Genomic DNA, 13,448 nt, shown 5'->3' with positions numbered 1-13,448 from the left:
ACTGAAGTCCATTTAGAGTTCTTGTATGGCCATAGTGAACTGTATGCAAGCTACAAAAATAAATCTATTTCAGAAGAAAGGGACATGGATGAGACACCTTGGGAAAAAAATCCTTAACATGATGTGCATGTTTGAATCAGTTTTTTGTGCCCAGAAGGCAAAGGCAGCACTCAATGGAGCAGATATCTATGCAGGATGCTGTACACTAAAAATTGAATATGCAAGGGTAATGCTTGGACCTTCTCCTCTTACTTTTGCTAGCAAAATATTTATACTCGGGACTTAACCTTTTTCACTTTTACTTTATTTGAACAGCCAACTCGACTTAATGTCATTAGAAACGACAACGATAGTTGGGACTACACTAAACCGTATCTGGGCCGACGAGGTAGGTTTTCATACGTTATCGCTGTAGATGTATGACTATACTAATGACAATCCTTTATACGTGGTCAGGCTGTATCGCAATAGTCATTTCAAAGCGAGCCAGTGCTGCTGAAGGCTGTGTTCACAAGCCAACCTGTAACCCAGGAAATTAACCCTGAGCCCTAGTGCCCCCTACTGCCGTGTGCTTGAGCCACTTAGTTCAACAAGGAGCCCACACCTGCAAGCACCTTCGCAGTTCTCAAGGACTTGCATTTCTCCAAGCAGCTCTCTCTCTTTGGAGGAGAGGAAACCTGGTACAGACTATTCCTTACAAACTACAAACTTGCACACTGCTTCTCCTGCGAAAGGACTCTTTTCCCCTATGTTGGACGAGGCATTAAGAAGGATAGAGGACTTCAGCAGGCTGACTCTACACTTCATCATGCACCACATCGGCATCAGCAAAACCAAACCAAAACAAAAAATCAAACCCTCTGAAAAACCTCAGACTTGCAATTCACCTTGTCTGCATACTGCATGCACCACCACCACAAGTTTTAAAAGGAGGACACTTTTCAGTACTTCAGATTTGTATGGGATGAATAACATGATAGACTGTACCCACTCTGTTCAAGTTTGTATGTATGATGGTCTTATTTCCCTTAAAATTAAAACGGAAAAATTGAGAGCCTCCAAAACTAAGAACCTCTCTTGTTGATGTCATTGACATTGTAATCTTATTACTTGCTGTATATGAGAGTTGCATTCAGTCTTAATAGTGTAAATATTGTCTAGTAGTAGGGAAATCTAGTCCTGATCCGTAGATAGTTGGAACTGAGCAGTGCAATATCTGATAGGTCCCCTCAGTTATATTTAAGTATTAAAACAGGGAGATTCATAATTGATACAGGCATACTGTCTCTGAAGTACTCAGCTGTAAAAACTACCAAAGCTTGACTCATGTCAGTGGGAATTATGAGTATATATGTAAAGACAAACTGCTGTGTAGCCTGACTCCTGTAAAGCGTTTATTTAAAAATAATCTGTAATTCTTGAGTGCAGTGTCAAGTAACTTATGTACAATAATGTGTGCAATGTGAAGTTAGAAAAGTGAAGACAACGTGTCCAAGATAGAGTATCTACTTATCAAAGGCTATATGAGAGCCTGGGCTTTGGCTGTCTCAAGTGACATGCGCTTTCAAAGTAATTCTGCTGAGACACTGGGCTTGTAAAACTGTTGTACAACTCAAAACATAGGGCTTGAATTTTCAGAATGAAGTTCTTGTAAAAAGTTAACAAGGGAGCTACAGTATTGGTTGCAGCTTGTAGATGATGACTATATGTATGAGGGTGTAATTTTTTTCTCAATTTCCTGAGTTCAAAAAGCAACTTTGAAGAAACTCAAGAACAAGAAAAAATCATGAAGGATTGGATATGAACATCTGAAGGATTAATATGACCCTCATAACTTCTGATCATTGCGATGTTGGGAGGGTGACTTGTAATATGGTGCATGTAATTGCATTATGTAATTGGTCTGCAAATATGGCTGTATGAACTAAGTGTTCCCCAAGCAAAAAAAAACAAAAACAAAACAAAACAACAGTGGAAAATGAAAAACTTGATAGGAATAGCTTGTTCTTTCTCAAGAACTCTCACTCTACTCTTTTGTTTTCCTTCTTTTTGTTACTCTGAATGCCATTCTCTGTTTGGTGTATATCACTCTACTGCACATACATGAAAAATGATTATATTTGTATTACGTAGCATGATTTTTCATTTACTGTGGCCCACATCCATTTGTCTGGAAAATGAGAATGTAAACTGTTGAATGAACACACTGAAAGGAAAGCAGGTGTCTAGAGCAATTACATCCATGAAGTAATCCAGGACTTGTTTTGAGAGAGTTCTGGTATGCGTGCTTCAACTTGCTCTTGCAGCAGTGTTGTTTAGGTTTTGAACTTAATCTGACCCAAGCTGTAGCAGTCCGACTTCACCAAACAAGATTTTAGTCCAGAGGAATTTCATTCTGAAGACAGGCATGCTAATACATCCTTTCAGAATTTCATTCTGTGCCCCCTGTGCCTTTCCCCTGTCCCTCACACCCCCCACACCCCCCAAAAAAACCCAAACCCAACAAAAAAAAAAAAAAAAAGACACAGAGGAAATGTGCTTTGTTAATGATTTTTTTAAAGAACTATTTTCTCTATGGTAACAAATGACTTACTTCCCCTGAGTATTGCTGTGCTTAAGAAAGCTTCCTAACAAGTGCCTGGGGCTCTGAGCCCATAATGCATTACACTGGACCAAAAAAAAAAAATCCACCTGTCCTTTAGTATTCTACTGGCTTTTAGCCAGGGAGTTTGAACTGTAGTTTGGAACATTTTTTTTTTTTTGGTGGTAGTAACAGGATACTCAGCAACTCAAGGACCTGATTTAAAAAACAGAAACAACAACAACAAAAAATGTAAATTTTGAATGAAAAGAATCTGTATTTTTAACACAGATCATTTCTCATGTTCCATTGCCTGTTTGCACAAATATTTCTACTGGCACGATAGAGTTAGTTCAAGGAAGGAACAAGCCGGGGGAAAGGAATGGGTAGTAGACTACTCCACCACCAGGAGGAAATATTTGTCAAACTATGATCTGCTGGAATTTTTCATTTGGAAACTACAGTCCTTCACTTATTACTGTGTACACTTTCAAAGGATTTAGCTTCCACAGACTGGAATGATGAAATTGATTTTCTGGAAGATGTTTACTAGATACATTTTAAATGCTAAAAATATTTGATATGACTGCCCAATTGTTTTCCAGAGCTAAGAGCAACAGAGCTATGACCAGAAAAAGGAATGGAAAAGCATAACGACCAAAATAATCCTTGCTCTGTATGGGCAAAGGCAGTCAGCATTGTTCTCTCTTCAATCTTTATTGCCAAAGTAAATGTCTGATTTGGAACCTGTTCTTGAAATCCTAAGCAGAAAGGGCGTGTTTTCATCTCCCACTGTTGTGTTGTGTATCACGAATATTTTTTGTTCTTAGAGGGAAGTAGCTCTAGCTGCATTGGGCTGGGATTGTCATTTTCAGCAGTTACCCTTAAATTTCCTGGGAACTATCTGAAGCTGAAAAATACCTTGCCCCATGCTTTCCACAAAGAAGTCTGGAAATACGTCTTTCTTTGCCGTGGAGTGTGTATCTGATTAGAAAATACAGCTTTGACTGCAACGCACTGCTTTCCTCCAGTAATGTAGACCCCTTGCTTAACTTTATGACATAGAGAACTGGGTTTTCTTAAAGGATTGACCATTGGTTAAGCGCATTATTCAGTAATGTTTCTCTTCAGTTGACCTGTTATGTGCTGCTGATAATGCAATAATGTACAATCCTTTCAGCACGCCCATAAGTCAGTAGGTGTTCTGTAAATATAAATGTACACGTATGTAATGCTCTCTGTTTACTGATTATGAAACCATGTAATACAGGTTGTTGTTGGCTTATGCTGAAACTTCTTGAAAGAAGCCCACTTTGAAAATGTGTTGCTGTTGAAGCTAATATTATGATTCAGGTACTGTCTTTCAAAAGTACTGCATTTCAAATTTGTTTTAAGAGACACATAGGTAAATCCTGCTGTATGGTGTTATCTATACTAATGTGTGATGCCTGTTTAGGAAAACTATTGGGTATTTCCTTAGTATTTAAATGTCTGCATCTCCTCATTGGCCACTGCCCCCAATCAGCTTAAGTGGAATTTGTTATGCAAATGACAGTCTTTTAATTTTGGTGTCCCAGGGCTATACCTTGTGGTTTTAGATGTATAATGAATGAGAAATTGCTTAAAATTAACAAGGACTCAAATTTCATTTTTGCTTCTTAACTAGAAGCTTTGTGTCTTAAAACTGGAGACATCATGTGCATACTTGTCCATAGTAAACTGTTTCCTTTCCCTTCCCATATGTTAGACAGAGGGAAGGGCCGCCAGAGGCAAGCTATTTTGGGAGAGCACCCATCGTCATTTAGACATGATGGTTATGGTAAGTAACGTAGCATGACAGGTGGTTTTGATTTCTGTACGTGTTATGTGGAATCCCAAATACTCAATCAGTGCATAACTGTGGACTTCTACAGCGTGAGTAGTTCCCTGTTGTTCTATACATGTGGTGCTGTCAGTCCATGGTCTAAAAATGCAAGTGATGGACTCAAATCTATAGAGTCTTTGTTGCCATAATTCTTCCTTCTATGGAGAGCATCCGGCTCTACAAATACATTTGTTTGAAGAATGTTTTATCTCAATTGCCATCACTCTAGCAGTGGATTGAAAATAATATCACCACTGGGAAAGCTGTTTTCTTCTAGAAAATGGCAGCGTAGCTTTATCAATGGTTTCATGCAACCAAGAGCTCTGTGATATCTTTGCGTGCAAAGAAGTAACTTGTTCTGAAAAGGTATAGCCATGTGACTACTTAAGAATGATATTTTGGAATTAATTCTATAAAGGGATGCAGTTATTACCCGTGCTATCTGAAGTGAAGATCTGCCATTATTTTCATGATTTGGATCAAGACCTGAGGGTTGAGAAACTAATGTCTGGGTTTAGATATGACTATTCCAATTATTTTCTGTCTTAACTGTGAGATACAATGTGATTTGTCTTGCATCTTTCTTTTCAAATGTATTATTTCACCATGTGTGTTGACCTTCTATCTACTGCTTCCAAAGGCTCCTCAAATCCCCAGAATTTGAGTTCTGCCTTGTGTTCACTGGCCTTCTTTTTTTCATTCTTCTGATGCACGCTTCCATTTTAAGTAACGTGGCTTTCTCCTCCTATCCTGCTTTCTTCTCCTCATTACTGCTTTTTGCTGAGGGGGGAAAAAAAAGGCAAAAGGTCCCTTTTATACTCAGCTTATGTGAATTTCACAATATTTATTGTCTCAGAAGAACAGGGATCCTCTCCTGTGTCTAAAACTGATGTTTTTTGTAAACAAGAAAAATTGCATACTAGTAACATCTCTTCATTTAAAAAGAAAAAAGCGATACCTGTCACTTTACCAGTAGTGGAAATTAAATCATCTTCATTTTGTATTAGTACTGGCTGTAAAACTGATGATTTTGAAGGAATATATCCTGTAATTCAAGCTATCATTTAAATAATTACTGAAATATCTTTTTTTTCCATTTCTATATAAAAACAATACCGTGAAACAGCTCTTCCCTTGTTATCTGGTGATACAAGAATAGATGTAGAATATTAAGGGAGATAGAAGAGGTTTATTTTTTATTTTAAATTGGAAAAAACATAAGTGGAAACCACGATAAACTTTTTTTTCCCCTGCTCATTTTAATTATGCATTATGTACGTGGGATTTAATGCATGATTAAGTAGTGAAACTTGTTTCAAACCATCTGATAACATGATGTTTCATCTCCTTAGGGTCACATGGTCCCTTGTTGCCATTACCAAGCCGCTACCGAATGGGATCTCGAGACACTCCAGAACTTGTTGCTTATCCATTGCCCCAGGCATCCTCCTCATACATGCACGGTGGAAATCCTTCTGGTTCAGTTGTCATGGTTAGTGGATTGCATCAGCTAAAGATGAACTGTTCAAGGGTCTTCAACCTGTTCTGCTTGTATGGAAACATTGAGAAGGTAAGGCATAATTTGGTGGAAGCTTTGAAGCTACTGCAGTAGATTTAGTTGTTTTGGAGAAAGCCTGGCTGGGACGGTCTAAAAATATTTCCTGACAGTGTGTAAAATTCTTAACTGGGGCTGTTCATTGCAATGTCACTTTTTTTTTTTCCTTATTTATCTTAGGTGAAATTTATGAAGACAATTCCAGGCACAGCACTGGTTGAAATGGGTGATGAGTATGCTGTAGAAAGAGCTGTCACACATCTCAACAATGTCAAGTTATTTGGAAAGAGACTTAATGTCTGGTAAATATGTTTTATAATATTAATGGTCTGAGAGTGGGCAGATGTAATGAGGTTGCAAAGACAGGGTATTCCGTTGTTCTTTTATCATTGTTAGAGGTATGATTTCCAATTTACAACTATTTTTTTACTCCAGCATATTTTTGTGAATTTGACAGCTGTCAATTTCAGTGCAAACTCATACTAATGGGGTATTTAGGTGCTAATGGATTGGTTGTTAATAAGCTGTATTGACTAATGTGTCTTATCCACCCTTTCTACAGTTATTGAGGAAAGTATCAAATCCAACTTGTCTTGTTCTTCTATTTCAAATTGTTGTAAAGAAATGTCAGCTCTCTTCTGGCTAGATCAATCTGTGTGCGAAGTATGCAAGTCTTGATTGTTTGAAAATCTTTTACTATATATCCTTAAATCCCAGTGTTTCCAAGCAGCATTCAGTAGTTCCAAGCCAGATATTTGAACTGGAGGATGGCACGAGTAGTTACAAAGATTTTGCAATGAGTAAGAATAATCGTTTCACCAGTGCTGGCCAAGCATCTAAAAACATCATCCAACCACCCTCTTGTGTGCTGCATTATTATAATGTTCCCCTGTGCGTAACTGAAGAAACGTTTGTGAAGGTAGGCAGTTGCAATGACTGTGACAAGTAGTGCTTGGGGGCCTTATCCTAGCTTTATGGTGTGCTACTTTTAAAATGAAATAACTGGGATAGTTTGGGGAGAGCAACTGGGAGATAATTAGTTCTTAAAATAGCTTTGTAGCCTCTCTCTATAGAAGTCACTATATTTTTACTATTCTGGCATTATTCTCTTTTTAAAGTGAGAAACGAGATCGTGGAACTAATTTTTTTTGTGGAGGGCGAGAAAAGAACTTGTTAAAGAAAGCCAAATGTAGTGAAAATTAAGACTGCAGTCCACAAAGGTTTACTGACTCCCTGAGATGGTTATTCTGATGACTACTAGGATGTTTTGGAATGGAGAAAAGCTTGCACATGGAATGGTTTGCACAGTTGCATCCTAAATAAACACTGGATGCTTAAAATACATAATAATGGGCCTCTGAAGTGGAGTCAGTGGTAATTCTTTTTTAGTTCAGTGATTTTTGTTATTTTGTGCCTCAAACTTTATCTTGAAATTTAATTCTGGTTCACGAGAGATATGCTTGCATGTACAACTTCTGAGCTACTGTATTAAAGTGGAAATGTCAAAAACAACTTGTTTTTTAAATGTATACTTGAGGTGGTAGTGATACCTTTATTCTAAAAAACATTCCTATAAAATGTTTGGGAAAACACAGATACAGAAACCTTGTTTTGTAGACTATAGAATGGTTTTCTAAAGGGTTACCAATCTAAACAAGATTGTTGCATATTTATTTGCCATAAAGTCTTGGAAGTTCTCATAAAGAGTCAGTATTTCCCTTTCTGTGTATCTTCCAGGAACTTAGGATTTTTGCTCATGTGTTTATGTGCATTTTTGCTGGGGTTTTACATCTTATTTTATTTTTGTGACAGCTATGTGAGGATCATGAAGTTCTCAGCTTTATTAAATACAAAGTGTTTGACCCAAAACGTAAGTAAACTTGGACCTATTCGAGGGCTTATTTGAGTTCTAGTTGTTATGAGAGCATGCACTGTCAGGAAGAGGTTATTGATCCTCCTTCCTCACTTTTGTTTCTTATTTTGACAGCCTCTGCCAAAACACTCTCTGGTCTGTTGGAATGGGAATGTAAGACAGATGCAGTTGAAGCTCTCACTGTACTTAATCACTACCAGATAAGAGTCCCAAGTAAGTCAGTTTTACCTATCTTACTGCTATCACTTTTTTTCTTTCATGTTGATATTGTCATTGTATAAAGTAAAGCTTCAGCAGCTCAGTCTGCAGCTAGAAATGATGTTACTTAAATTATATTTATGTTTTATGCGTGTGTGTACATGTATATATATATATATATATAACGGTATACAAACATATCTAGTACAATGTATATAGTCCTCTGTAGTTTAGGTTCTGTCTAAATGGCACTAATTTTTCCTAGCTTTTGAGTCAACCTGTAGAACTCTAAGCATGTTCTGCAACTTTGAAGTTACAGAAAGTTGGAGGGGGGAAAAAAACATTTTGTGCCACAAAAAGGAAGGCAGAAAAACTACTGCTTAAAGTCCACTGTCATCAGAATCAAACCCAACATACAGTGACTTATCAAAGCTTTTTTGTATCTTTCTCAATAAGTGCAGAGAAATTTGCAATACCTTTGGGTAGAAGATTCTTGGAAGTTGCACAGCTTAGTGCTGTGAGTTCAGTGCTCCTGTAATGGGTTCTCTTTCAAATCGGAAACTTGGAGGCCAAACTAAATAAGAAGGAGGCCAAACTAGTAAGAATGGCGAGGGAGTTCACCTGCTAATTAAATGCACAGTGGGACAGATCTGCATTGGACAGTTAAGACAGTTTACCGGAGTAAGTGGAATTATTCCAGGTGTTCACCAACATAACTTTGAATCCAGCTTGGTGCCTAACATTATTTTAAGGTACTTTCTCCAGGCTGTTAAGAATTTGTCTCTGCCTGGCAAGTTTTACTAGCTTAACTCTTTCCTATCTCCCCAACCTTTGTGCACCTCCTCAATAACGGGATAAAGTTATTTTGGGGTCAGCAATTTTCCTTAAGATACTCTTGATAACATACTGTTCACAACTTCACATTTATCTCTCAGCTTGGAGTCATGTTAGACAACAAAAGAAATTACTCTTTCAACATAAAAAAAGCAAACCCTAATGTGTAATCACATACAGCTATTGCTGGAAAAGACGGTATTTTAAAATAAGGACTATTTGTTAAGACTTATTGTAATAAGGTTGGGTGATGCATCTTCCATGACCTGAGAGTACCAAGTGTGTGCTGGCTTTGGGTCTTGGCAGCCTTTTCAAGTAAAGGGAAATTATCTTATGCTTGGCTTTCTGGGAAGTCCTGGGTGTCCTACCGTTCTTCTCTCTCTATGGAAATGCCACATTCTAAATCCTGACTTTGTTAAATATTTATTCAATTTGCCTTTGAAATTGTCTGTTGAATACTACTCTTGTAAATAGCTCAGAGGGGAAGGCAAACAGCAATAATGGAAAAGTCTGCCTTGTGTATAGTACGATATTTGGAATTCTGTCTGCATTCCCTGTGATCAGCCTCATCACTTTGCTTTTATGTCTAAAAAATGCTGGTAAACTATAAAGAACACCTGCTTACAGGTCATCTGGTGTCTGCTGGCTGTTGAGGGTTTGGGGGGAAGCATTAAGTCCACAGAAGTGGTAAACGTGTCAGATTATGCAAGGTGATTTCCTTGATCAGCGGGAGAGCCATACACAGGGCACTTCACTGAGCGTGTTCCATGTTGTTTCCTGACAGATGGCTCTAACCCTTATACCTTGAAGCTTTGCTTCTCTACTTCATCGCATTTATAGAGAAGAGGACTGCATGTTAAGAGCTGCATTCACCTTGATTTGCAAGTTTGAAACTACACTTCGTTCACAAAGCTCTAAAGTGGTTGCTCTAATGTTGCCTTGTTTCGACTTAATTCTAATATCTTTTATCTTGTTTTATAATAAATGGATGTTCCTTCATAAAATACTAAACAGATTTTTTTTCTTTTTGCCTCTAAGAAATACATGTTGTAAGCTTACTACAAAGTCTGTCTTTCATTAGTGTAGTATCTTCAGATCTCTAAAGAAACACCAGTAGCGTAAACAAGGCGGTGTACCATTCAGACCTTAAAATGTCCATTGTTTTCTTCCAAAATTGAAATATATTTGCGTTTTCGATGATGTTAAAGATTAGCAAGTATTTTTCCATTTGTAGTCTTAATTGGCAAAGAGAACTGTTACATCAGAATTTTAAACGTAGAACTTGTTTTTCAGTATGTTAAGTGGTGAAGTATGTTGCAATTCTAAAAAGCTTGTATTTATAAAGCGCTTTAATCAGGTTAATGTTGCACATACTGAATTTTTAGTAGTGTAGACTTACTTGATTTATAGTTCAGACAAAGCTAATATAGAGAATTATTAATTGTACATGTGTATGGTGTGAATTCATACTTATTTATAGTGTTTTTTTAAAAAAAACTATTTTCAGTTTGCATTAGCATGATGGCATCTATAGCTAGTCCCACCATAGGGGCCTTTTTAAAATTAAAATTGCAAGCTTGTATCAGTGTGTTCATCCTCATTTTCCATAACTTAAATTTAAATCTTGGTGTTTAACATATCCTTTTTGAATTTTTTTAAGTAGTTATTATGACTTATTAAATGGTAAAAGTTGGATATATGAGAACAGAAGATTATTCACAATAGAGATCAAGGTGGTGGAAAAAGTTAAAACAAAAAGCAAGCCCCACCATACCTGGATTGTTGATTTCATTTACACCGGATTCTTCTATCAATGTTTGCTTTTGTCTGATTTATCTTACACTTTTGTTATGATGATGGATGGATTCATAGGGTGAATAGACTTAACTTGTCTCTCACTTAAACTGAGGTTGTCTCTGTGGGGTTCAGATAATATAACCCTAATCACGTGATGTGAAACCATTGAGATAAGAAATCTTTCACTTTGGGGAAGATGATTTATTTGTGTCCCAGTACTTCGGCACCTCAGTTCTCTCTTCTAGAACTGAAGTTGCATCTTGTTTGGGCCCAGCCCCCAGAAATAGGAATCCAAGCAGGAAGCCTGGGAGCTCTTGTCCCAGGCCTTGTGCTTGTTCCCCTTTCTGAATTTGCAGCAAAGTGTTTAGTGCCTCTTTTAGTTCCGCTCTTAGTGATCAAAATAATCTGATCAGGTGTTTTCTTTTATCACACAAGTCCTTCATTCTGTCTTTATGGATTTTATCAGTATCCATCCTTTATGCAAAATTATATTAGTGCAGTATGCTTGTCCTTGAGAAAGTATGTTGCAGTATGTTTACAGACTGTGGGCATTGCACATGTTTTTAAATACAGACTAGATTTTCCCTGTTTTTAATTTCAAGGCAAATACGTGTAATGATACCAGGGAAATGTCAGCTGTTCTTCAGGTTTTCCCATCACCTATGATTCATTTTCATCCTGTCTGCCTCCATTTTATTCATGTTCCAGGTAATGAGTATTTCAGGAGTTCAAAGCAGGCTTCTAATACACCTGAACTGGGAACTGAAGGACTGCTACTCTTTGGCAACTCTTCCTGCATAAGGTTTGGAATAATACTGGACACTAGTCTGGAAGATGGCAAACAGACTTGCATTCTAGTGGCACTGCTAGTGCTCTTTTCAGCCTTAGTGAAACTGCTTCCAGAGAACTCTAGCCTGGAAGGCCATGTGCCATAGCCAGCTACTTGCCAATAGTGCTGGGTACTAGTGTTCTGTGCTGCCTAGTGGTTTAATTGTGAAAAGTCTCTCCCAGTCATTCATTTCTCTTCCATCACCTTGAATGTTCTGTGGAAACCCGTTTCTTCTGTCATAACTTGCATTGCTATTTGTATTAATGTTGTTTCAGAAGTCAAGTGGTTTAAAGTTAAGCATTAAAAATAGTATGTTATCTGTTGGTCCAGTTTGGGATGTAGGATGTGACCCTAAGAGCATTCAGGTTTAAAAAAGAAAAATAAAAAAAAGCACTTTAATGTTTCTGTATCCTCAGTGGATCACAGCATTCAGTGCCTAAGATGCTCAGGTGAACAGCGTCTTTCCTGTGGCTGCTCAGATCAAACTGAAAACAGACTCATTCTTGGTGTATCTGAGAGGACGTGTGATACCAGCTGGAAGTCCCTGTTTTGCAAAATGAGTAGCCTGTGCCATGCGGGGAAGAAAAGAGCAGAGACTGAGAAATTGTTTAACCTTCTTCCTACATAAAATAATCATCTTCTTCACGTAAAAGTTGAGAACATGAAAAATTCCTTGCTGGTCTCTGGCTGTAAAAAGAAAATAATGTCATTTCCTGGGCCCACAAGGATAGATAGCTGTCCTCAGGGAGGAATGAGGTTGGTCTCCTCCTTCTGAAATTGAGGTCTGTGTTCACCTGTAATCTTGCTCTTTAGAATAGAGCCAAAGCAGTGGGCAGGTAAAGAGTTGCTCCAAGGGGAGTGACGTTTGTGTGTAATTTGGCAGCCTACCACTTACTGTATTTGTTAGATTAAAATTAAAGTACTAAGGTCTCTCAATGCAGTTTTTTTTGTCCCTTTTGCATAAGCCATATATGCAAAATAGTGAACACTGCTATGCATATTTCTTGCTTGCAAGCAGCTTGCATTCACGATGTAATATATTCACATCTGTTCCACTGTTTAAAAAAAAAAAAAAAGGTTATTTTTTCTAATTGATCACCTTTCATTGGAAGTAAATGATACATTGAGGTGGAGATCTGTTAATCTTCTCTCACGATACTCTAATCTTTCTTTGTACTTATTTCCCCTTACATGCAAGAATTGGGAAGAGTTGCTTTTTGACTTTCTATACCACCACAGCAAGATGGAGTGTATCACTAGGGTGATATGAGAAAAGATTTCAAAGAAACCATTCAGGAAACGTTCGGGTGTTTTACTTCATGAAAGGAATGATACAACTTAATGTGATGTTGCTAATTCTGTCTTTTAGCAGGGGATGTTTGGGGTAAGCTGGCTTGTAACTGGCTGAAACCCTCTATTGTAATTAAATGCAACTTGCTCCTTTTCCTGCTGTGTGTTTCCTTGTGAACAGAACTTGAATTTGTTTGAATATTATGATGTCTTAGCAGGAGACATTCAGTCTCTTCTTTTAAATAATACATTGGAGTCTGAGAACACAAACACACTTGCTCATTTCTTTTTCCGCTTCTGGGATGTGTTTAAATATCTTTTGGATTTTCTTGAGTGTTCTTTTGAAAATACCTTGTATTCTTACATCGGTAGCTACTTGGGTATTTTTGGACACTCCAGCTTTTTATGTCTACCCAATCTGTTGGTTTATTCCCTTTTGGCAATTACAGAGGTGGTATTAAAAATAATCTTGTTTGCATTGGCATGGCCTTGTCTAGAAATAGTGTGCAAGAAGGCATGGGAAAATAAAACCTGGTTATGGGCTCCACTTTCGGTGAAGCGTTCTTGATGCAGAAAATATAATTCTTCTGATTATTGACCTTAAACTAGATGCAGCTATGCTGAAGC

At 37.5% G+C, this 13,448-nt stretch overlaps 1 protein-coding gene across 1 annotated transcript in view; it reads left to right on the top strand.

The window, feature by feature from the left end:
- HNRNPLL (heterogeneous nuclear ribonucleoprotein L like) overlaps positions 1 to 13,091 on the top strand; it is a 29,794-nt gene extending 16,703 nt beyond the window's left edge. Inside the window, exons 5-13 of the mRNA XM_035321268.1 lie at positions 130 to 226; positions 316 to 388; positions 4,329 to 4,400; positions 5,798 to 6,015; positions 6,181 to 6,302; positions 6,718 to 6,919; positions 7,813 to 7,870; positions 7,988 to 8,086; positions 9,690 to 13,091. Of these exons, the coding sequence (XP_035177159.1) occupies positions 130 to 226; positions 316 to 388; positions 4,329 to 4,400; positions 5,798 to 6,015; positions 6,181 to 6,302; positions 6,718 to 6,919; positions 7,813 to 7,870; positions 7,988 to 8,086; positions 9,690 to 9,745 (997 nt within the window). The 3' untranslated portion in view covers positions 9,746 to 13,091. The remainder of the gene's footprint in view (positions 1 to 129; positions 227 to 315; positions 389 to 4,328; positions 4,401 to 5,797; positions 6,016 to 6,180; positions 6,303 to 6,717; positions 6,920 to 7,812; positions 7,871 to 7,987; positions 8,087 to 9,689) is intronic.
- Positions 13,092 to 13,448: the final 357 nt, after the last annotated feature.

The sequence above is a fragment of the Oxyura jamaicensis genome, chromosome 3 (genome assembly GCF_011077185.1).
Source record: "Oxyura jamaicensis isolate SHBP4307 breed ruddy duck chromosome 3, BPBGC_Ojam_1.0, whole genome shotgun sequence".
NCBI lineage: Eukaryota > Metazoa > Chordata > Aves > Anseriformes > Anatidae > Oxyura > Oxyura jamaicensis.
The sequence above is the reverse complement of the archived record's forward strand: the minus strand, read 5'-3'. Positions and strand labels throughout refer to the sequence as shown.